The sequence below is a fragment of the Lonchura striata genome, chromosome 9 (genome assembly GCF_050655825.1).
Source record: "Lonchura striata isolate lonStrDom1 chromosome 9, ASM5065582v1, whole genome shotgun sequence".
Lineage (NCBI taxonomy): Eukaryota > Metazoa > Chordata > Aves > Passeriformes > Estrildidae > Lonchura > Lonchura striata.
Window position 1 is genome coordinate 21,700,259 of NC_140711.1, and position 25,028 is coordinate 21,725,286.

Consider the following 25,028-nt stretch of genomic DNA (forward strand, 5'->3'; position numbering starts at 1 on the left):
CCAACATGGTCCAAAAACCTGCAGAGCTTCTGTTGCCACTTTACACTTCCCAGTCCAGCCTTGAAGTGTAAACACTGACTTTGACCCAAGGTGATCTGTCTTGAAAGGAGTATTGGCAGGCAAAGAAAATCTCACTTCAGAATTAATATTGTCCCTGAATTAGAGAAGCCATTCTGAAAAGCTATAGAAGACTGCCGTGATGGAAAAATTAATGCATAAAGGACCCACCCTGCAGAAGAGGCAGGGGAAAAAATAGATCACAGTGTATTCAGGGCTCAGACAGGACCACACTTGCCTGCAAAAATAAATCCTTGCATTTGACACATTGCTTACATATTAATTAGTTTGATCAGATTGCCTGGGTGTGTTAGCAAGAGTGAGAGCTCATGTCTGTTTAGTGATAAGCTGTTAAACCTCCCCAAATAGAGCTAGAAATTATGGCAGACTGAGATCTTCCCTTTACTCATGGCCTTTCTTCTGGTTTTCTAGTGCTTTTCCACCCATATTTTCTATTTTATTTCACTGTGTCTCTTAAGTACCATTTCTTTCTCAGTGCAGAACCAGAGACTCACAGGAATGAGAGAAGCAGCTTCTGCACTGAGAAACCAAGGAACCACAACCCCCCACCAAAATACAAAGACAAGAAATGGAAAAGAAAATTTTACTTTTTTCACTCTACCCCCTTCCCTTCCAGCTCCTCTAGGATTGCTGGAGGGACAAAGCCTGTGCAGAGCTGGAGGTACCATCCCCCCTTTAACACAGCCTGACATCAGCGAGCTCTGGAGCCCGGCAGGGCTGGGAGCTGCTGCTCCCGGACTGGTGCCAACACATCCCTGTTTCCCTGCCTCTTCCCGGCTCTTGTTTTTGTGTGCCTTTCAACATGCTGCATGTGTGTCCTTGCCTGCCAGTGGATATCTGCGGGGTTTACATTAACCAGCTCAAGCTGAAGTTGGTAAACAGCTATCAAAGTTTTGCTCCTCATGTATCCAAGGATATTTCTGAATGAGGGAGACACTTGCATCCTTTGACGTCCTACGTGCTATTCCCTTATTTGCAGCCGAGATAGATCTTCTTCCCACTTAGCTATGCAGACAGGGGAGTTTGGGTTGGTTTGTGCCTGGCACAGGGAGGGGAGATCAATCTCCCGCGGCTCAGCGGGGAGTGGTCATGTTTTTACCTGTTTCCTGAACAAGAGGGAATCAGGCTCAAAACACTGAAGCTTCAGTGTTTAAAGTTTTCACTCCTGAGCAGAGTCCACTTCTAAAGCTGCTCTTTTGCCCTGGGACAAAATAGTGAATCTGGCAATTCCTCCATTCTACAGGAGGATGCAAATTAGGGCTTCATTTTATTCATACTGTCACAGGTCCAAAGTTTCTTGGAAGCCAGAATCCCATCCCAAACGCTACTCGGCACTAAGCAGAGATGCTGAAAGCAATTCCCGAGCGCCTATCCCAGCGGCAGCACCACCACTAAAGCTATTTATCCCCGCACAGGATTTTTTTTTTTTTTTTTTTTTTTCACACATTCTTGCCTTCTGTTTTTGCTGGAGCCTCAGACTCTATTGAGAGGCAAATTTTAGCCATCTGGCAAAGCAGGCTGTGAGCGGGGAGAAAAAAAGAGGGAGAGAAAACACAATGTGCATGGGCACACACACATACACAAAACTCTGGAGATCAGGGAAGACAAAAAAACTCCGCTGAATGCTGGAGCGCAGGGCAGCCCCGCCGCGGAGAGGAGGGAGAGGCGGGCGGGGAGGAGGGCTCGGGTGCGGGCAGGTCTGCCTGCCTGCCTGCCTGGATGTGGGGAACGGCTGCAGGCACGGGAAGGCGTGACCTGCATGGAAAATGCCAGACAGCCCCAGACGCACACACACATAGGCGCACACAAATCTCCGGACAGAGATAAGGCGGACAGCGGAGCGCTGGGAAAGAGGCGAAGCCGTCCCCCGCAAGCGAGCCATCGCTCCTCCGCACCCAACCCGCCGGGGAGCTCTCCCAGCGGCACAATGAGGTGAGTTCTCCGCACGGGCTCAGCCCGGCTCCCTCCCCGGGCCTCGGGCACGGCCGGGCAGGGGGGCCGTGCTGCTGAGGAAAGGCTTCTCGGTGATGACCGCGGCTCCGGTTCCCCTGTCCCCGGGCGAACCAGGCGCTGCTCACGCCCCGGCTTCGTGCCGCAGCGCAGCTTTGAGCGCCCGCATCCCGGCCAAGCCAAAGGCGCAGCCTGGCACGGGCAGCGCTGTGCCACGGCCGAGGGGAAGGGACGAGCGAGGTGGGACCGCGCGGGCTTCAGGTTTCTGTGCGCACCACGGTCATTTGTCGCTTTCACATGAGGTTAAGACTTTCCTGTCACGAGGAAGAAGTTTGATGCTGTCTTGCCTCCCCTGCTTCGGAGAAAGCAGAGCCGCACAAGAAAAGAGCTCGTTGAAATGGAGGAGGTGATGCCCATTTACACCGGCTCAGCATCCAGCCCCATGCGTGTACTCTGACCAGAGGAGTAGCAGTTTTTCCTCTTCACACATTTTTGTGGTTTCAGAACATCTGTCAGAAAAGGGCATGTTCAACCTCACTCTTCTTGAAAGAAAAATCAATCCGAATTTCTCAGCTCCCATTTACTTTTCTTTGTAACGAAGAGCTGAGAAAAGTGATGGCACTACACAAAAGAACCCCCGAAATTTACTGGTTTTGAAAGAACACAGGTTAAAAATAATCCACTGATGCAGCTTCAATTTCCTCACCAGCATACCTAAATCAAGCCCTGATTTTGAAACCAGGTGTACATGTGAGTAGTTCCCAATGTCTGTTGTACACACCTACTAGTCTTTGCCAGGCCTTAGCACCTATTTTAGAAATTTTAATCTCTAAGGGCTCTTATTTCCTGCATGTTTCTTTTCCTTTATATGCTCCACTATGTATAAAGAGCCTGAGGTCTGCTCTTTTTGGTGCTATGCAATAGCACAGGCTTTTGTAGTCACACCTCCAGCATGGGTGGTGTTCTCTCCTTGTGCAGAGGAACACAGTTCATGCTCCTTTTCATATCAAATGAAGCTCAAGGCTGGTGTGAAGTCAGCTGGACCACCACAGATTTACCTGTTTTCTCTGCCCTCCTCTGGGATAAATAAGTTAGTGACAAGTTGGGACAAACTCTTCAGACTGAGATTTTTTAAAAGAGAAGTTTGATGACAAAACATCTTTATGAATCTCAGCCTCTGCATGCCGAAGAGAAAAGGGGAGGGGAGGGGAAGGGGAAGGGGAAGGGGAAGGGGAAGGGAAGGGAAGGGAAGGGAAGGGAAGGGAAGGGAAGGGAAGGGAAGGGAAGGGAAGGGAAGGGAAGGGAAGGGAAGGGAAGGGAAGGGAAGGGAAGGGAAGGGAAGGGAAGGGAAGGGAAGGGAAGGGAAGGGAAGGGAAGAAGTAACATGCAGGGTTGCAAAGCTGAGGCCTGGTTCCATCTTTGCCCAGGTGCAAAGATGTGCATTGTTTACTGAGGGCTAATGATCCCAATTTGGCAGGATGAGGCTCAGCAGTAACAGTGATAATAATAATAATAATGATACTTAGCAGTTATTGCCATGATGCTTCCACTAAATCGATTTAGAAAGCATCATTATTTTATTAAGCATGCTTATGTTTATTCTTCCATTAAATTAAGATTTGCCCATCAGAGCTCCATTAGTTAACGGATGCGTTGCCAATGGCTGCTGCTGCCAGGAACATGGAAACACCAAGCTCCTGATGGCACTTGAGGCTGGCTGGGAGCTGTGGAGGTGCCTTTGCATCACTTGTGGCACCCATCTTTCAAAGGGGCATTCTCCTCATGGGAGCCACATGAAGATCCCCCTCCACCTCCCAGGGGTTGCTCATGTGCCATGGTGCTGCATCTCCTCTTGCACGATCCACTTGGGAAAAAGATGAGCCTTGCACAGGTATTGTCACTGCCAGATTTTCATCTCACCTCCTCACATGTGTGTTCCAGGTACCCCCTGGCCTGGCCCTTCTGTGCCTTGCTGCTCTGTGTGGCAGATGCCGTGGAGCTGACAGACATGTTTGGGGAGATCCAGTCTCCCAACTTCCCTGACTCCTATCCCAGTGACTCGGAAATGACGTGGAACATCTCTGTGCCTGATGGATTTAAAATCAAGCTGTACTTCATGCATTTTGACTTGGAGTCATCATACCTCTGTGAATACGACTATGTGAAGGTGAGCTGTGACATCTCAGGGCACATGGTGGGATAGACAGCAGAGCTGCTTGGCCAGCTGAGGAAGGGTAGTGCTGGAAAAGCTGAGAACAAGACGGTTTTCTCCATTTTATTGGGCTCAGGAGTTGTCAGTCCAGTGGACCACAGGGAGAACACAGGTAAGCTGGCAGCATCCACTGAACCAGCAGTGAGTGAGATACCAGAGTCAGAACTTACCCAGAGATGAACAAATTTCTGAAAGTATTTGTGCACCTCATTCTTACTGCACCCAATGGGATTTTCACACCTATGGGCTGATAATAAAACTGGCTAAACACCAGTTTGTGCCACTCTGATGTCAGCAAGGAGAACCTCTGAGCTAGGCACACTTTGTCAGGCCATGGCTGTGGGTGCCTCTTGCAGCCAGCCTGGATCCTTGGCCACACCTTGCAGGCTCTTGGGACACTGTCCAGCCCCACAGGAAGCAAAAGGGAAAGGTCAGACCTGAGCTTGAGGCTGCTATGGAGGTTTCCAGGGAACTGTCATGGCCAAAACCTCCAGACATTTCAGTCTGCTTCTCTGCTGAGTTATGGTAACCTACCCAAAACTGTGGTGGCCACATGCTGTTGCCCCAGAGCAACCTTGCCTTTACACCACAGGTTTCTCCAAGCAGAGCTCTCCTTCACATCCAGGACAAGGGTGGCTCTCCACATCTCTGAAAATGAAAAAGTGTGGTGCTTCTGGCTGATCAGCAGTAGCAAGCAGGTGCTTTCTAGATTGCCTGCCTGAACATACCTTACACCATCACCCAGGACAAGCTCTACCCTGATCCTTCACACAGAGGCAGGTGGAGCTTGCTCCCAGGTCTGGAACCACAGAACTTGGCCCTGGTGCTAGTTGCCAGATAATTGAGATTATTGTTTTATTCTTGCCCTAAAAAAACAAAGCAAACATTTGTGTGTTTTTTCCTCTAGGATCTGTTGCTCCTTGCTTTAATTTCCCCTTTGTGCTGGCACTCACTCTGCTACTAACAGCTTTCATTGAGGTTTGATTAGCTCTTTCTGCTTCTCCTGGATCTTCTCCAAACACAAGGGCCCAGGGACATATATAGAGATATATTGCTTTAAAAGCCCAGTAAGCTCAAGGAACAGATTTCTTGGAAACTTTCCCCATTCCAAGCTTTACCCCTCCTCCTGCCCTTCACCCCCTGGTCTTTTTAACTTTTTCATTAAGGCTCCCCGTTATTTGGCCATGGTGCCAACTTGGCATCACAGCTCTCCCTGCTGCTGGATTTCCATAAGAAGTAGTTATTTTTCACAGGGATTTAGATCTCAGCTGTATAAATTTGCTCAGGGCTGTAACTCAGTTTTTGGAGCCTCCACCACAGAATTACATTTGGAAAGTGATGAAAATGGATGGATTACAGGAGATCCAGAGGTTACTCTGCTGGGTAAGGCTGCAGTGTTGATGCTACTAAACCACTGGCTTAGAAAATATTAAGGAGAGAAGTGAATGATTCCGTGGCTGTTTTCTTCCTTGGGTTTATGTGTCCAGCTCTGTCTCCACCAATGCAAGCTGTAAAAACAGCATCAAACAGCCCCCTCTTTGACAGAAGCCACAGTGCATGGCTGTAGAATATAACTATAGACCTAGCACATACAGGTGCTTCTCTGTAATATTCTGCTGGTGACAGTGAGGAAGCTCAGAAACACAGGCAGAGTTCTGTGTTCCATGGTGCCCAATGGATTCCTCATCTCTGAACTTGTACCATTGCTTTCTGAGCTCATGGGTAACTTTAATCTCTGCAGCACCACATGCCAGAGAGTCAGACAGGGTAAATATATGATTATGTGCCTCTGTGTGTGTGAAGAAACACCTTCTTGTTTGTTCAGGGTCTTCATCATCTTTACTGCCATAGGAAGCAGGTTAAAAAGGGGCTGAGCAGGTGGGGACTCAGTCCAGGACAGGCAAAATGCCCCTGTGCCCTGGTCTTTGTGTCCCTCACTCCCTGCCTGCCCACACACCCAAGCTCTTCAGCAGTGTAGAAGCTCATCCCAAGTGGCAAGCTCAGGGTGATCTGAGCTGTAAACCCACAAAGACCTCTGCCTTCGGGGTGGTCTGCAGAAGGGAACAGTTTCCAGAGCTCTGAAACAATGGCTAATTAAAACAATAGCTGTTTATTTATATATATGCACATTCACGCGTGCCTGTGTGTGTATATATATAAAAAGAACGTGGCTCCTAAAGAAATGCTCACAGCATGGGAGGCTCGTATGTGCAAATGGGGATGGCAGAGGAGGGGAGCTGCACTTCAGTAAGGAAGTGAGCCAGGAGGAATGGGAGGAACAGACATCCCCAAAATACCCACCTGGAGAAGCCCCCCATGCAGGTAGAAAACTCCAGTCACATGCTGGAGAGCCAAGCTCTGGGCCTCAGCACTGGATACAGCCTCTCCTCAGGTTTTGGGTGGCTGCTGTCAGCCACCTGCCAGGTGCGTGTGGACAGGGATGGAGCAGCCACCCTCCCTGGGCTGCCCTCTTCCTGCTCCTTCCCTTTGCTGTGCCCAGGCTCTGCCCAGCTCATCACCATCCACAGGGAACCAATCTGGGAGTTCCTCATTTGCAGAGGGTTTCACCATGGTTTGCAAGCCTGTAGCACTGGCCCAGGGCACCCAAAAAAGCCACAGCCCTGACTAGAAAATCAGGTTAAATGACTTGAACAGTGTCAGTGAGGAGCACAGTGACAGGGAAATGGGCAACAGGGTCCTGGCTTCCAAGGGACCATCATGAGTAGATCCCCAAGCTTATTACAGAGGTCTGAGCCTGGGGACCTGTCTGTGAGGTTTTGCACATTGCTCAGTCAAGCCCTGGAAATAAATCAGCCCCCAAAAGCTTGGCAGCTAGCTCCTTGATTGGAATGAAGATGGGAGGACACCCATCAATGATTGATGGGGCACTGGTAGGGCACATGCAGGACCAGGTAACAGGCTTGGTTTTTCTTTCAGGGCAGTGCATGCCCAGCCTGGGGCTGCAAGAAGGGTGCACAGAACCCATGTACACCCTCCTCTACTCAAACAAGGGACAAAAAGCACAAATCAAGGTTTGGAATGGACTGGGGGGTTCAGGAGGAGAGCATCATTTTTTGATCTTGTCAGCCAGCCCCAGCCAGAGCCACTCATTCCCTGGGAGTGTGGGGTCCCAAAAGGAGCACTTTGAGCCCCAGGAGCCAGCTGGGAGTAGGGAGAGCCCAGAGCTTTGCTGCTTGTCTTTACTATCCTGATAGGAAAGTGCCACCAGACACCTCTGCAGAGGCCATTCCCCTGTGCCACTGAGGATAGTGCAGGAGGAAGACCCAGCATGGAAGCAAATGATCAGCTCTTGCAGGACCCCAGCATCTTGCCTGAGTCTCTTTTCACCCCCAGTCCCTCCAGGGAACAAACCTCTCCCAGAAATAGGGCACATGGGTGCAGCTGCCATGCAGCAGGGGACAATCTCTGGAACCAAGCCAAATCCACAGCACAGGAAACCAGCTATCCACCTTTGTCACCCATAGGGGCTGCCACCTATGTTCCCTTGGAAATTCAGGGCAATTTCATGTTTGCATATGAAAGGACCCTTGATGAATCTTGGGGAGAAGATCTCCAGGAGACTTAGATGGAGGCTTTTGCAGGGGCTGTCCCTGCTTGATTCCCAGCAGTCGGTAGCAGCAGCATTCTGGAAAAAAGCCCCGTTGCTCTGGGTGTTGCCTTCTTGCCACACTCTGCGGGGCCGCTCAGCGGGGGCCGCTTCATGCCCTGCCCTGGCTCTGAGCATCTCCTCCCCATGTCATGTTCCCAGTGTCTTCAGCCCAGCACTGCGATTTCTCTGCCTAATGAGCCATTTATATATATTACAAGTGGTATGTTTGGCCTTCATCAGTCCAATTAGTGCATTCCTGGAGGGCTGGAGTGGGGGGGCTGGTGGCGGCTGTGTTTCCGTATTGCCGACTGCCTGCTCCTCTCCAGCAGCAGACACCAAACTGCTGGGCCAAATTCCCCATGGTGTTTCTGGCATTTCATTAACCCCCTGGCTGCAGGAGGCACCTCCAGAGCATCAGAGCTCCCAGGCATCCCCAACAGCCCCTGCCCTAGGAACAGCCTTTTTTTTCCTGCCAGCCAGGGCATCCCAGCTCCCTCACCCAAGGAGGGAATCAGTGTGGGGCAGAGAGGGGCCCCACATCTTGGGACACCCATTAGTCACAGCACCAGCCAAAATGCAGAGGGATAAAGCCACAACCAGAGAGGGAAACCAATCTGCCTCCATCCAGAAGGGCAGAAGTCTTAATGAGGCACTGACGATGCAAGAAGAAACAGGGAAGACAGCAGCAGGCATTGGCAAGGGTAAATTTAAGGCACAAGGGTGTCACTATATTTTATTTTTCAAAGGAAGATTCTTTCAGCGTATTTTTATAGGGAATTTCTCTGTGGCAATTGATATTTCCCTCAGGGACACATCTTCTCTAGTGAAAACGTCGACATCGTGACCCGAGAGGGAGAAACTCCAAACAAACAACCAGGATTTAATTACCAGCCTGCTAGCTGGATGTAAATGATCTACAAAAAAGTATACAGTCCCCAGCAGCAGCAGCAAATATTAACCAGGGATGATGACCTCTCTGTTTAGTTTACTGCTGAAGAGCTGCCTCTGCTCCCTGTGGCTGGGGGCATGGGACCCGTCTCAGATAAGGGGCTGTGGATACCTCCAGTGAGGAGAGCACAGCTCTCCCGGGGCATCCTGCGCTCCAGGGCTGTATCCAGGGATGCTGGGGGCAGTGTTGGGGCTGGCCCCATGGCTGGAGCATCCTCAAGCCAAGACACAGGGTACTGGGAAGATTTTCCAGCACTTCATGAGTGCTGCGCTGCAGGTCCTGCACTCTGGGGCTGAAGGTGAGGAATGGGAGCCCCCACCGTGGCTCTTGAGTCCTGACAGAGGTGACAGCCACCAGCCCCACACAGAGCAGCTGGCTGGAAATGCCTCCTTCCCACAGATTTCCTTTAAAAAAGGCATTTTCTGTGGAAGAGGCTGTGTCCCACGTGCTGGCACAGCCTCGTCTGCGCATCAGGGCTGAAATGCCTTTTTCCTTCGCTTCTGGTGATGGCACTCCTGTTTTTCAGTCTGAAACACTATTTCATTTCAAAACAATCTTTCAGATTTAAAAGCAATTCTAAAGCACCACAGTATATTTCAAAGGGATTGAAACCAGATGGAGCCCGAATTACTTGTTTTCTTTTTTTTGCCCCAGAATGCTGTTACAAAAAAAAAAAAAAATTCAATTGGGTTTTTGTCCCCAAAGCAGGGTACGTGTTTTTTCTCGAAATTCCCAAAATTTATCATCGGAAAGTGTCTCTCTTTTCTGGCCAGCTCCAGCTTGTATGAGAGGATGGAAAATATCTGGAGGCAATGTCAAGGCATGCTGAGTTGCCATTTCCATGTTGGCTTTCCCTGGTGTGAACGAGTTTCCGCCTGTTTGTTCAGCTCTGGGAAATTTCCCTTTCAGCCCCAGACCCTCCCCAGCAGGCACGTCCTGAGGGTCTCTAGGTGACAGGGATGGAGTCAGAGAAGGGTCTTTTCTTGCTGAGGCCAAGCAAGCCAGGGACAGCATTCCAACACCTCCAGGACCCCAGGGGCCCTTGAGCAAATGACTGTTTTCCCCAGGCATGTGCCGGGGGGCTGAGGACTTCATCACAGCCTCAATAGCGGTGGCTTGGCTGGAGCAGTGGAGGCTGCCTGGTGGTGTTCATCACATTCCTCTGCCGAAGCTTATTCAAATTCAAATCCCCTGGGGAAAGCAGGCAGGGTGCTGGGAACTGCCTGGGAGAGGTCGTAGTTGAGACAGGGGTTGGGGATGGGATGTGTAGGAGAAGGAGATGGATCAGTGCTGGAGAAAATGGCAAGGAAAAAGGAAAGGAGAGGGTTTCCAGGGAAAATGGAAGTGTTTTCTGCAGGGATTGCAGTGTTTTAAGACACAGATAAGGCTGTGTTTTAAAGGGATGCACATAGAGACTACTGAATGTGCTAATATGACAATAGAGCACCCTGGCTCATCACTCCTCTTCCTCAGCCCTCTGGGTGCATGGTCAGAGTCCCAGCAGTGCCTGGAACCACAGCTCTGGAGCCAGACAGAGAGCCCAAGGTGGAAGGGACAGGACTAAGCTTGTCCAAGGCAGCCCAGGGGACAGAAATTACAGCTGCTGCTTTGAGCTGATGCAAAATCAAAAGGCAGGAACTCCTCTAGGTCCTTCACACAGATGGATCAGTGTTTCATCCATGGGAAGAGGTGAGGGAAGCATCTCAGGTACCACCAGCTCTGAGTGGGAATAACACAGCCCAGGGCTGATTTTTACACCCCTTCTTCTGCACTGCCACCCCATCATCTCATCCCACTTCCCAAATGTGCTCCCACCCTGCATTCTCCCCTTACACCTGCTCTTGGCATCTGCCTCACAGGCCCCTCCAGGCAGAACAGGCAGACACTGACTGGTGAGTCCTGGCAGGGGACAGCCTGGGCAAGCACAGGCAGGGCTGTGAGCTCCTGGATAGAGAGGATGATTCCAATCCCAGCCTGACCTCCCCAGGGAACACACAGCAGGCTCTCCAGCCTCACCTCTTCTTTCTGCTAACAGATTGAAACTGAGGACCAGGAGCTGGCAACCTTCTGTGGCAGGGAGACAACGGACACAGAGCAGGCTCCAGGACAGCAAGTGATCCTGTCCCCAGGGCCCTACATGGGGCTTACCTTCAGGTCTGACTTCTCCAACGAGGAACGCTTCACTGGCTTTGATGCCCATTACACCGCTGTGGGTAAGCAGCATTTGAGCCTGCAGGGCCAGCTTGCTGGGATTGGGAACCAAATTTGCTGGGACCACATCTCAGGTCAGCCTTGGGTTCCCTGGGAAGAGAAGAACTCGTGTGCAGCCCTTGGGCTGTGCGGGACTCACTGGGTGCACATGCGACCCGCCACATGGGGTAACAGATTTCTCAGTGTTGTGACAAATGTCCCCACAAAGAGTGACGTGTGGAGAGCTTCAGGGTGACCTCCCTTCCTTGTTAACTCCATTCTAGATGTGGATGAGTGCCAGGAGAAGAGTGATGAGGAGCTGGCTTGTGACCACTACTGCCACAACTACATTGGCGGGTACTACTGCTCCTGCAGGTTTGGCTACATCCTCCACTCCGACAACAGGACCTGCAAAGGTACCACAGGCACAGCCCAGACCCAGGGATGGGCACACAGAGGGCCCCTGAGTAGGCATCACACCTTCCAATCACAGGCAAAACAGCCCTTTTTGTGCTGCCAGGAGGGATGAGGTGCTTCTTCCCGTACAAACCAGTAGTCTGGGACTCCTTCTCCCAGGGGCTGTACTCCTCAGCTAAGCTCTATAGATCTCCTCAAGTCAGAAAAATGAAAAGCTTTATTCCCTGCTCTGAATCTGCATCATATAGATTAGCTGGGACTAGCTCTCAGCCCAGGGCTTCTGTGCCATGGCATATTTGGAAGTTGGCTTTGAGGTTTTCCTTGTATGGACATATATTTGGGGTCCATGTACCCATATTTGGAATCCATGGGTCCACCCAACAGACCCCACTCCACTGGGAGGATTCCTGAGTATAGTCATGGCTGGGGCATGACTGTCAGGGCCCTGATGGAGCCACAACTGTGTTTCAGTGGAGTGCAGTGACAACCTCTACACCCAGAGGAGCGGGGTGATCACCAGCGCCGACTTCCCCAGCCCCTACCCCAAGAGCTCGGACTGCCTGTACCGGATCGAGCTGGAGGAGGGTTTCTTCATCACCCTGAATTTTGAGGACAGCTTTGATGTGGAAGACCACCCCGAGGTGACCTGTCCATATGACCACATCAAGGTGAGCTGGGCTCTGCACACTCCTCTTGTGATCACCTTTCATGTCCCCAGTCTAAACAGGCATGACATAATCAGCAGGAGCCTTGTGCTCTGCTGACCCCACATCTTCCTGTGACCCTTCTAACCAACAGTAACCCTCTTTTTGTTCACATCCCTTTAACACATGGTGCTTGAGCCCCACTCCAGCCCCATGCATTGGTCTCAGGGATTAAAGAGCCCCCTTAAATCACTCACTCATCTTTGTCTCGGCAGATCAAAGCAGGACAAAAGGAGTTTGGACCTTTTTGTGGAGAAAAGTCCCCAGGACGCATTGAAACCCAAACCAACAGTGTGCAGATCCGCTTCCACAGTGACAACTCCGGAGAGAACAGGGGCTGGAAGCTGTCATACACAGCAATTGGTAACTCCTGCTGCTTTCCTTTGTTTGCTGGGCTTGGGAATGGGAAGGACTTTATAAAGCCTGCAGGTAGACACCACGAATTTGGTAGTCCATGATCCTGCCTCTAGAAAGGATCTGTTCCAAAAATCACAATAGGAGAGGCATAAAATAACACTAAGCCCTTCCTTCAAAGGATTATTTTTTTTCCTACAGCAACTGGGCTCTGAAACAAGACCATATTGCAGAGCAGAGCGGTTTTGGGCAGGATAATTGCACAAGCTACTGTTATTAGCTCCCAGATTTTGTAATTCTCAAAGATAGAGAATTACAGACTGAAGGAAAGTCATGGAGCCTCCATGTCTTTTAAAAGAGCCTGGCTGAGCTGTGCCAATGTAGATTAAGGGTAAAAGCAGGGAAGAGATGCTCAAATTCTGCTACATGGGCTGGGTAGAAGAGCTAGAACTTTATGTTTGCTCCATTTATTCCTCTGTTTAGCCTCATTTGTTTTCTATTTGAAGGTAACCCATGCCCACTGGTGCAACCACCAATCAATGGGAAAATTGAGCCTTCTCAAGCCAAGTACACCTTCAAAGACCAGGTTGTCATCAGCTGCAACACTGGATACAAAGTGCTGAAGGTATGGATTGACAACATGGAGCTGGGAATATGGGTAGGAAGAAGAGGATACTTCCTCTCAAAGCCATTGCATCTTTGGGAGAGTGAACACAATCACACATCATCCTCATCCCCTTCCCAGGGGCAAGGAAAACACCTCCTCTGAGAGCCAACACTTTTCCTTTCCAAAGATGCAGAGGGAAAGAGGAGATAGCACTTCCCTGAGCCACCCTCTCAGCATCCCCCCGGAGCAAGCAATCTCATGGTTATTGAATGTCAGGCCTGGCACCCCTGCCAGAGGAAAAAATCAGCAAAACCTCTGAGGTAGCTGCCAGGGCTCTGCCTGCCCCCCACCTCAGTGGACACTGTCTCAGCAGCCCTGCAGAGGCCAGCCTCCTCTGACTGGGAGGTCCTCGGGGACTTGGGGACAGCCTCAGTGAGTCAAGGGGGCAAGATTTTGGCAGGCTCTCCTAGGAAACAGCTGAGAACCACAGAGCATGACTGACTCATGGGGTGGCTGTCTTCCCTCCAAGCCAGTAGCCCACTTTGACTTCCAACGTGGACTTGGGTATTTCTCTGATCTCCTCCCAGTCCTATCCTTCATGCAGAGCTGCCTCCTTACCCATCTCATCATTTACAACAGGAATAAGTGACTCCAGTTCTTTGGCTTTCAGTGTGCCACTGAGTTGCTGGCAGCAAGAAAATGCCTCAAGTTTTTCATTACGATTTTATTGCAATTTTTAACTAAAAGAGCCCTCTTCCAGGGGACACTAGCTATAACCTGACTAAATCACTAAGAAATTCCCTTTTTATTGAGAGATTTATTTCTTTTCTTGAACATTGATAGGTTTTTTTTGATTTTTTGGTTTTTTGTTGGTACCTTCTGCACAGGATAATGTGGAAAGTGACTCCTTCCAGATCGAGTGTCTGAAGGATGGCACGTGGAGTAACAAGATCCCTATCTGCAAAAGTAAGGACACCCTTCCCTACCCTGCCAATGTCCTTCTCCTGCTAAAATCATTTCATGCTAATGGGAGTTGCCCTGCCAGAGTGGAGTTCCTTACTCAGAGACACAAACCCAGCCAGAGAGGCTACGTAACCCTGCAAAGCTCTTTTGGCTTGTACTTGGATAACATAACAGGGCTCAGGCCAAATGCCACAAGCAGGAGATTGGTGCTTTTATTTAGGTTACTCATATAACTTGATTTGTGAGCCACTTTGCTGTCTCCTTGTCAAAGAAAGAGCAAGCCTGGCTCTTGAGAACTGGCTCTGTCAGGTAAGCCTGGGACAATGGGGGATAATCTAGTTCCTGCTCCAAATTTCCTTCCAAATGAAGGCTGTTAAAATGCAGGGCATTAGAGAGGTCCCAGGTACTAACCTAAACTAAGCACTGCTCAGGTAAGTGAGAGGGGAGAGAAAAATGTCCAAAGATTTACAAACCTTGAAATGGGAGAAAATGGAAGAAGAAAAGAATGCCATTTGAAAGGACAGGTGATAATTTGAATCACCTCTTCCTTCATCTAGCCCAGCTCTTCTCTCAGCTCAGGTGTGGGAGATGTACCTGGTCACACCTTTTCCCCAAACTTCTCAGAGCTCAGGGAGCCTCTCGCTGCTGTTCAGTGCTGTAAGTCTGGCCCAGAGAGAAGAAAAGCAGCAAACATGGTCAGAGATTGTCCCAGGTCCTTCCAGGAGAGGCAGGGGGGGATGCTTTCTAGGGGTGTTGGGATCCAGATTCTTTTCATCTGGGCAGACTCTTTTAATAATTGTGCACCTTACCTTGGAAGAAAGAGCATTTCTGGAGTTCTAATTCATGTTTTCTCAAGCCAAATGGAAACTGGGAGGTTTAATAGATTGAAAACTGAAAGGGCTCCTTAAAACTGTTGGGTCAGTGATGCCTCTGCGCTACTGAGGAACTCCCCACTCCTACACTCTCACTGCCACAGATTCCTATTGATTTTATCCAGCTTGAACAGTGATCAGAGAAAAATTTGCATTGTCTAAAAATTAGAAAAAAATCTAGGTAAATATTTTAACACCAATTTTTTTTTTTTTTTTCATAAAATTTAAATTATTACCTGCATTCTTCCAGCTGTGCTGGAAGTAATCCCTTCTTGTGTAATATGACTTACTACACTAAATTTCTAAGACCTCTTTGGAAAGCCAAGAAGCCCCTAAATGGGCAATTTAGGCCTCCAGACTGCAAAGATTCCCACCTCCCTGGGATGTCTGTGCGAGGCAGGGCACAAACAATGCAGAAAATAGAAAACTTCTTAGCAAAGTGGATAAAATCCAGCTCCATAGCCTGGAGAAGCTAAACAGAAACCTGTGATAGCTTCTCCCAGCCACCTCCCCCAGGTTGCCCTGGCAGAGCGGAGTGAGGGGGTCCCCAGCAGGGCCATGGCTCCGCTGGCATCCACGGCACCCTGGCACAGCTCACTGGGAGCTCATTAACGATTTCTGGTGGTTTGGGGGCTGGGTTTCCTGCATGTCTCTCTCTGCTCATCTACTAATTGGGCTTTCTCTCTCTGCTCTCCTCCTTCCCCTCTGCTTTCGGTGCAGCTGCAGATAGAGCCGACAACCAGACAGAGGGAAGAGCCGGCTCGGAGCAAGTGGCCGCGTGAGGCTGGCGCCGGCCGTGCCGCCCCGACGGGCAGCCTGTCTCCGTGCCCCTCTGATCTGTCCAGTACCCAGGGCAGGTTCCCTTTCCACTGGCCTGGCTGCCAAATCCATCTCTGTGGCTTGTCTAACCGGCATGGCACTCTTAACCCCCACGCCTGGTGCTTTCTTAACTCCGTCTCGAGAGGGGCGAAGGAAATTGGCATCGAGCCCCCCTGTCCCACTGACACACTGCCCCAGGGGAAGGGGGCCCACCTGGCCCCAGCACTGCTGCCTGGGCACCGTGGGCTGCTGCCAGCTCCCTGCATTTCTGCATCACTCCCTCTCCCTTCGGACTCCTGGGCCGCCCTGGCTCCCCCTCCAAGGCAGCCGTGCAGGGACTGTGGCACGGCCGCCCGGTTGGTTGGTTGGTGGGTTGGATTCAGTCTCCCACTGTCCTTCCTCACTGGCCCAGCGTTACAAATAAGAAACACTCCTTCCTCTCCTCTCTCCAAGAGTCCTGGTGCCTTTCACACCCTCCAGACAAGGAGGCCTGGAGGATGGGTTGGCATCCCCAGCCCTTTCCTGCAGGCACCGAGCCCTGGCACTGAGACAGGTGGATGGATGTTCCTCTGCTTCCCCTTTGCTCCCCACAGCTGGCCTGGCAGAGGTGAGGACAGACTGGCCTCAGGCTGACTGCAGCTGAAGGAGGTCAGAGCCTGGTATCTGGCCCCATTCACATCCCCAGGAACCATGGGCACACACCCTGTGCTCTCTGGGGCATTGGAGGCTCCACTAAGAGGATGCTGGGATGTGGACCACAGACTGGGAGAGGAGGAGGAGGAAGAGGTGTGTGTTGGGGATGTCAGTCCACCTCTGGTCCTACAAAGAGATGCTAAATGGCCCTTTTCCTGAGGTAAAACTCTAGAAAGGCTCACAGAAGGAATGACCTCCCCTCACCCTTTCAGCAGGACCTGGGACGCTGGTGCAGCAACACCTCTCTGAAAGAGCCCATTCTCCAGGGATCAGGCCTGCCCAGGTCTGAGGGACGCAGGGATGAGATGGGCTGTGAGGGCCATTGAATGCTGCCCTGCAGCCCTAAACAATCCCAGAGCAGAGATGGTCAGGATGGTCCCCTGACATTCATGCCCTCTTTCCTGCAAGGAAACAGGTACCCAGAGTCTTCACCCAGCCTGCCTGCACCTACACACTAATCCCATCACCTGCTGTCTCTACAGACAGTGGAGGGGACCCTGGTAAATGGTGAGCTGCAGTATTTTGCCATAAATCAGGCTTTTTTCACCCAAGGAATTAGCAATCCTGAGCAGTGGTACATATCCCTGTTTCCAGCTACTGTGTCTACGTCATTCTCTCTTTGTTAGCCTGGATCAGTTAGGACTGCTGTCCTCATTCCTGTCACATCCTGGAGCACGTGGGAACCAACAGACCTCACATCATCCCTGATCCACAGGATCTGCTTGTTGCAAAGTCACTGTTTTCCTACTCGACCCCTCAGCCTAAACATAGCAGAACCCAGCTCCACAGCACTGCATTTTTTGGCAGGATCAGACCCTGGTTCCTGCCCTCCACTGGGGCAGGTCACCCAGGATGGGGTAGGGGAAGGCTGCACAGCATCACCTGAATGTGCTGTGAACTGCCCACGTGGCAGGGAGGCTCGGTTCCAAGGAGGTGACTCCTGGATTTGGTAGATGAACCCTCCCACAGCCTGGGGTCCTCCCTGGGGTGTCTGGCACAAACCTAATAGTGGGGACAAGCCATGGGGAGAGGCTAGGAAGGGCACTCTGAGGGATCATGGGAAGAAAGGGAACCATGGACAGGCCATGGGGAAGGGCAATGGCACCCCAAAATTCTTCTCCCTCCATCACACCCTGAATCAATACCGAGGACTGGTAAAGCAGAGCCAACCCTGCTGATGTCTTGGGGGATGGAGCAGGTTTGGTCTCACCCACGTGCACTGGCCCTACCCCTATCTGCAGACCAGCCAAGCCATACTCTCAATGTCCTTCATCTCCTGCTGTCATGGGACAACCAGGATCAGGGGTTGTTCCACCTGATCTGTACATGCTCACAGCACTGTTTGGTGAGCAAGACCAGAGCAGGAAGGACAGGGCTGTGCCCTCAGCAAAGCCTTGTGCATAGAGAAGCACCCCTGAAGCACAGCTGGTGAGCCACTGCCTGCCTCTCCCTGCACACTTCTTCAGTGCAAAGACACACTGGGACCATCTCACAACACACCTCACCTGCCAGGACAGGCTTCTTCCCCTCTCACTGGTGCAGCAGAGAGCTCTTGATCCCTCATGGAGGGGCTCCAGAGCCTGAGGTCTCCAGCAGAGAGTGGTGTTGGTCACAGAGCCTGCAGGTGGGACACACTGCTGGTGTTCCATGGTGCCACTCATGTGCTCTGTCTGTGCAGGGTGGCTTTGGGGGGTTTCACAGAACCAGGCTGCCAGGACAGAGCCTCCTGCAGTGCCATAGAGAAAATGGACACAGCACCACACAGGCCCTTGGTCTGCCCCACAAGACCACCATGCCATGCCAAAGCCCAGCACCACCTGCCTGCTGGCTGGCTGAACACCCCAAGATGCAGCACAGGGTTCAACCCCCCTTCTGTGTTGGCTTTCAGTTGCTGACTGCAAAGCGCCGCCGGAGCTGGAGCATGGCTTTGTCACCTTCTCCACCAGGAACAACCTGACCACCTACCAAGCAGCCATCCAGTACCACTGCCAGCACCCCTACTACCACATGGCCCCCAACAGCACCGGTGAGCAGTGGGGCCAGGCCACGTCCCCACGGCACAGTGAGGGTGGGCACACGGGATGCATGCGGGGCAGCTTGGGATGGCAGCTCCAGGGTGTTCTGCAAACAGTAGGCTGTGGATGTAGCTACACACACCAAGCCCTGTGTCTGCCTTGTGACTGTCAGCCGGGACAAATCCTGCTCCACAATGAGGTAGGATGGAGTTGGCCCTGCCAGCTGCTTTGCCTGAGTGTTTCACAGCCTAGGCAGAGCAGTGTGGGTGTTTGTTTTGCATTCTGCCTTCTTACCCTGCCATCTGCTCTCTGCAGACTACAAAATTTTCTGTTGTCTCTGTGAAAAGAGCTGCTGTTGGAAAAAGCACCAGGTCCAGCAGCCTCTGGAAGGGTTCTGCAAGGCTTCTAATCCCAACACCCAAATGTTCAGCACAGACAAAGCTGAACAGATAGCAGTGGGATCATATCAGACTGAGTTTTTCCTGCCATTCCCCCTTGGTCCACAACCACAGAAAAACCACAAGGTGGTTTATCAAGCACCACAGTTCTCTGTACCCTTCAGACCCAGTTCTGGACAGTAGAAAGGGTGCGTACACAGCCCAGCCCTTCTCCTTTCTCCTCCCTCAGCAACCAAAGCCAAAAGAATTCCTCACATTCTTGTTTTCCTGCTTTTATCTCCCTGCATATGGTCCTACCATCACATATGAATTAGCAGAATGGGCATTGGCAGCATTTTTATATGGAGGCAGCTGCCAGCCGAGGCTGAGGCTATAGCACACCCCTCCAGACAACTCAAGGCAATGAAACTGAGGATGGAGACATACCCCTGCATGGGGGCTACCATGACCCCAGGAATGGAGCACGGAGGGCATTAAAAGGGAGGTCACTTCCTGCTGTGAAAATTAGTTCAAAGGGCCATGACAGCGGGGCAAGGTCTCCTCTCTGGAAAGGACAATCCCCCATGCCAGGATCAGAGCCCAGCTAACACTTTGCTCTCTTGCAGCCACCTACACGTGTGATGCACTGGGGCAGTGGAGGAGTGAGGAGCTGGGGACCAAGCTGCCATCCTGCCGACCAGGTACTGCGCTGGGGTGGCTTCAGCACAGCAGGGAGGGGATGCTGCCCTGCAGGAGCCCTGCTCCTGGCGACAGTGCCAGCTATACGTACCCAAGTGCCACAATGCGTGGCCAGGAGGGTGGTGGGGATGGAGGCTTCCTGCTACCCCAGCAGGCCCAGGTGGTCAGGGTGTGGTGGTGACACTGGGGTCACAGCCATCCCAGCTGTCAGAGCTCCCCAAGCTCCCCACTGCAGCACACAAGAAAACCAGCAGCCCACTGGCCAGGCTCAGCCCCCAGCATGCCTGGAGATGATTTTAGCCAAGAGCAGAGCATTACCTGGCTGTCAGCTCCTGTTGGCAGTGTGTACGCATCCAGTAGCAATTATCACCTCTTCAAGCCTTCCAGAAAAAAAACAAACGGATTTACAAGAAAGGAAATGTCCTAAGTCTTTCAGCAGTGGTAGAAATGTTTGCAGCAAGCAAGTTTCCAGGCCAAGCACCTGCTTGGGATTAAACAAGTCTCCGGGAGTTTCTGGCCATAGCCAAGCATGGGGCCAGGCTGGCTGGCACGTCAGGGGCCTGGAGGCAGCTTGGGTGTGGATTTGTGGATTGTAGTGGGATGTGCAGGGATGGCTCTCCAGAGAGGTGCAGGGATCCGGCTGCCGTGCAGCAGCTGCAGCTGCAACCACACTGGGGTTCAGACACTGGCCCAACCCCATGGAGGGCATCTGCTCTCCAGCCATGCTGAGACACTCTAAGGCTAGAGGAAGGACTCCTAAGATTCCCTGCATCCCACAAAACTCCAAGACCAGTGCTGTGGCTGCTCTTGTTGTGGCAGCTGCTCTCTGCATCTCTGCTTGATGTTTCAGCCTGAACTAATTTGAGCTGGGAGCATACGGGGACAGCTTTGGGGCCATAGCTGCTTTCATGGGCCATTTCCAGGCCCTGTGATTAGTGACAGGAGTCAGAGAGACTTCAGGAAAATGGAAAATCCCAGAGAGAGGGTGACGCTCTCCTGAGATCGGCATCTGCAGGCAACAGCTGGCCAGCTGCTCTTCAGATCTTTCCCTGTGTCTCACGCACCTCCCCATCAATAGGAACCTCTCTTCCAGGAACTTCTGCTCCATGCCTGCCTCTGCCATTAGTGGGAGCATTTGAAGCCTGGTCAGCATTTTTGATATGTAATTTAATAGAATAAATATTTGGCTGGATGCATTTCCTCTAAAAGCATCTCCCTGGGACAGCCATCAGCTTCGGTGCAGCAGAGCAGCTGGGCTGGGACACAGGAATTTTTTTCCTGAGCATGTTTTTTATTCCTTTCAGCACTGGGAAAGACAGGAGTGTGAAGCACATGCAGAGACACATTCACCATGTTTCCTCTCTAGAGGGAGGGAGTTACATTTTTCGTAGAGACAGATCCCATCCTCAACAAATCCACAGTAGCACTTTCCAGTGCTCCTGCCCTGGTTCCAAGACTGATTCTCGCCCTGACCCCACCACCCTGAGGGATCAGAGCCTCTGTTTGTGGGGCTTTGCATCCACCCCTCTCAGCACAGGTGGCATTGAGGCAGAGTCCTGGCACTTTCCATGGAGTATTTGGGTTTTTTTTGCAGACTGAGAGGGATGAGACGAGCACCTGAGTTGCTGTGATTCAGGACTCTTTCAGATGTAGGACAAGCCCAAATAGGCTCCCACAACCTCCTGGTGACAGTAGCATTCCCAAGCCACCTGAGTCCCACTCCACAGTGCTGCTACAGGCAGGAATCAGCCCCACCAAAAGCCATATCCTAAGGCTTAAATTCCTTAGGGACAGGATTGTCCCTCCCCACCCCGTCCAACCTCTCAGAGCCACCTTCAGCATCCTGATTCCCGCATCTTCCTAACACTGTGCCTAGACAAAGCTCCTGGAAGCAAAGCAGGCACCATATCAGGGCTCTTCATGCATTAGTTCTGTGTCTGTTGAAGAGCTGAGCAGAGAGCTTCTGGTTTGGCTGCCAGAATTGTGGCTGATGAGACGCAGGAGTAAAGCCCATGGTGCTAGGCAACATCCCATGGCTGATCCTTCTCCAGCCACAGCAGCTCCAGGAGGGCAAATGCCATGGCTGTGAGAACACAGACCTCGTGACAGGTCTCAGAGTGAGGGGTGAGACTGGGTTGATGTCAAGCTCCCGTCCTCCCACCATCATTCCTCTGTGTCTCTTGGCACACTGAGCAGGAGCCAGGCAAGTGCCTGAAAGGTCTGGGAAGGGCTGGGTGAGCTCACAGGTCACAGTGAGGCTGTAAGATTACTCATTTGACCTTTCTGCTTATGAAGTGGTGCAGATCTAGCCAAATCACTCCAAAAACTGAAAATGGAAACAAAAACAAAAACAAAAAGGACAAAAGAGTTTGGTTTGAAGGTAACCAGCCACATGGCCCTTTTGATTTGTTCCATAGATAAATAAGCTGGAAGTAACTGTCCTGTCCCTTCTGTCCCCAGTGTGCGGCCGGCCAGCTCGTCCTCTGCCTGGCATCATCAAGCGCATCATCGGTGGGCGGAACGCGGAGCCTGGGTTCTTCCCCTGGCAGGCCCTGATTGTGGTGGAGGACATGTCCCGGGTGCCCAATGACAAATGGTTCGGCAGCGGGGCCCTGCTCTCGGAGTCCTGGGTGCTGACGGCTGCCCACGTGCTCCGGTCCCAGCGGCGGGACAAGACCGTCATCCCCGTCTCCAAGGAGCACGTCACCGTCTATCTGGCCCTACATGATGTGAGGAACAAGATGGAAGCTGTCAACAGGACAGTGGAGAGGATCATCCTCCATGAGGAGTTTGACATCCAGAACTACAACCACGACATCGCGCTGGTCAAGCTGAAGGAGAAGGTGACCATGGGGAAGTATGTCATGCCTGTCTGCCTGCCCCAGTTTGAGCACGAGCTGGAGGGGCCTCACCCCAACACACTGGGGCTGGTGGCTGGCTGGGGGATCTCCAACCCCAACATCACGGTGGATGAGATCATCAGCTCAGGCATGAGGACCCTGTCTGACATCCTGCAGTACGTCAAACTGCCCGTGGTGCTGCACGCTGAGTGCAAGACCAGCTACGAGTCGCGTTCGGGCAACTACAGCGTGACAGAGAACATGTTCTGTGCCGGCTACTACGAGGGGGGGAAGGACACTTGTTTGGGAGACAGCGGGGGAGCCTTTGTCATCCAGGACCCAGGAACGCGGAGGTGGGTGGCCCAAGGGCTGGTCTCATGGGGTGGCCCCGAGGAGTGTGGCAGCAAGCAGGTGTACGGTGTGTACACCAAGGTCTCAAACTACGTGGACTGGGTGGAGCAGAAAACGGGCTCCTCAGAGAGATGGACATTTCTGGACCCAGAGCTGGAGAGATGAGTGACTAAGCAGCCTGCTGCCACCGCGGCTCCCTTTCTTCTTGTTATTGTTTAATGTGCTCCAGACTCGGGTCTTTCGCAAGCAATAGCCACGATACTCTACGCATGCCAAGCCCTTGCCAGGTCATTTGTTTCGCTTGGTCCCGCATCCCTTCACTTGCATTCTTAGGAAATGCTTGCTAGGGAGCTGGAAGGAGGGGGGTGAAGGACAAGATCTCAGCTGGTGTCCTCTGCATGTGCTGCCCATCTGCAAACCTCACCCACACTCCAGGGAACTTCCCTCCAAGCCAGGAAAAAGGCACAGCAATTGAGGCGGCGTCTCCCTGACACCAAAGCTTTGTGCTGTGTACAGGGAATTATCCCCACCCCCAGGACTCTCTGGCCAGATCTCTCTATCAGAAGATGCAACTACAGAGCTTCAGAGACTATGGACAGTGCAGGTAACCCATGTGGGCAGGCCTGCACCTCACAGGTCCCCCACATTGGTAAAGCCCTTTTCTGTGCAAGGAGTAGTGAGAGAGTCCTGGGAGTTTGCCATTATTTTTATATACAAATAAACATCCCTTTCTGATAGCATCTCAGGTGATATCCACCTGACCCCAAAGATATGAGGATGCATCCCTATTTAGCTCTAAACTTCAGCCATGGCTGCCAAGACAGCATCAGCCCAAACAGGATACCTGTATCCCACCATGTGGGATGAGTGACCCACAGAGAACACGAGGACACAGAGCAGGGCTTGAACTCAGCATCACCCCAACCTCCAGCCACAAAAATTTCTCCAATCTTCTACCACCTGAAGCCCTCTCCAGTCCCACCCTGAGATTAGCTCTGTGGTTTCCAGCCACAGCAGACCTCCCAAGGAAAATTTTCCATTACAAGACAGCTTCACATCAGCTGTATCTAAGCAATACTTATTTTCAGCAGAATCATTTCATATGAAGCACTCTTTCTTGGCTTTCGTCTCTTTCTCAGGGGCCTGGTTAGTCTGCATGACAGTTTATTCATTTTTGCAAGAACCTAGTCCCTTCTTATTGCTTTTGAGGCCGATGATTTAGCTGATTTACAGGTTACCAGTGGTGTTCAGTGTTTGTTCATGGCTCTTGTGGCCTATTGCAGGTGTTCAAGTCCTTCTAGACTGACTCAAACCCACCTAACACACCAGAAATATCCATATCTCCCCAGCTTCCCTCCATGGTCAATGCAGACAAGTCCCAACAAGGAACAAGGTCAGGTGAGCTGTCCTTCCTTCAACTGGACCTTCTCCTTCATTTTCCAGCATAGCTGTAAGCAACATGCAAAAACTGCCTGCTGTGCTTTCTGCATGCCTGTACCCTCCTTCAGGCCTCTCTTTCTCCTCCTCCTCCTCCTCCTCCTTTGGTTTTTCCATGAACAGAAGAAGCCAACAGTGGATGAGACACTGACATTTTGCTATCATCCAAAAAGCCATCTGCAGAACTTGTAGAGGAGCAGAAAGCCTAAGGAAGGTTGAACTTGCAGATACACTATGAACTGTACTCTTGGCTATGTCATGTAACTGCAAGGTATTTTTTAATATATATGTATTTCTTTTTTATATATATATTACATTCTGTAAAATGCCTGATGTCAGGTAAGGGTGGTTCTCATAGTCTTCCTCATGAGAACAAAATAAAACTTTTGTATGTACTGAGCTTGTGCCCTGTGGCTTTTATTCCAAGAGGAACATGGTTAAGGCTGGTTGCTGATGTCTGCCATGCACGCCTGCAGTCCCAGGAGAATCTTCACACCATCCCTCACCCTGATGGCTGCTCAGCCTTGGCCTGTGCAGCTTTCTTGGGCTGAGACAGACCCTGAGCAGCCCCTGAATACAAATCACAAAAAAAGGGTGACAAAGGAGATGCTGCCTTTAATTATTTATGGCCTTAGCACATCACTGAAGATGAGGGTAGTGGCAGGAGCAGAGGGCAGCAACCTGTTTGCTGAGAATAGCAATTAAGCCTGAGTTCAATTGACATGAGGAAAAAATATGAGGTATGTGACTTTTGCTTTAAAAGGTGTGAAAAATCAGCCCATTCCCACTATTGTTGGATTGAAAGAGCATGTCCTCACAGCAGAGGACGTGCAGTGAGCTCAGATGTGAGCTGAGGCAGGGACAAAACTCTGTCAGACACCACTGCATCAG

At 51.4% G+C, this 25,028-nt stretch overlaps 1 protein-coding gene across 1 annotated transcript; it reads left to right on the forward strand.

The window, feature by feature from the left end:
• Positions 1–1,849: 1,849 nt before the first annotated feature.
• MASP1 (MBL associated serine protease 1) lies at positions 1,850–24,536 on the forward strand. The gene is made up of 11 exons (XM_077785687.2): positions 1,850–2,010; positions 3,970–4,195; positions 10,835–11,012; positions 11,274–11,405; positions 11,878–12,074; positions 12,326–12,473; positions 12,971–13,089; positions 13,959–14,037; positions 18,307–18,444; positions 19,437–19,511; positions 21,970–24,536. The coding sequence occupies exons 1-11, from the start codon at positions 2,006–2,008 to the stop codon at positions 22,863–22,865; spliced, it is 2,193 nt and encodes a 730-aa protein (XP_077641813.2). The 5' UTR covers positions 1,850–2,005; the 3' UTR covers positions 22,866–24,536.
• The last annotated feature ends 492 nt before the right edge of the window (positions 24,537–25,028 follow it).

What these genes read in the sequence shown, in the direction of transcription:
- MASP1 (XM_077785687.2), top strand. An exon ending in GTGAATACGACTATGTGAAG is followed by an intron (nt 4,196 to 10,834) that starts GTGAGCTGTGAC and finishes TTCTGCTAACAG; the next exon opens with ATTGAAACTGAGGACCAGGA. An exon ending in CTGGATACAAAGTGCTGAAG is followed by an intron (nt 13,090 to 13,958) that starts GTATGGATTGAC and finishes CCTTCTGCACAG; the next exon opens with GATAATGTGGAAAGTGACTC.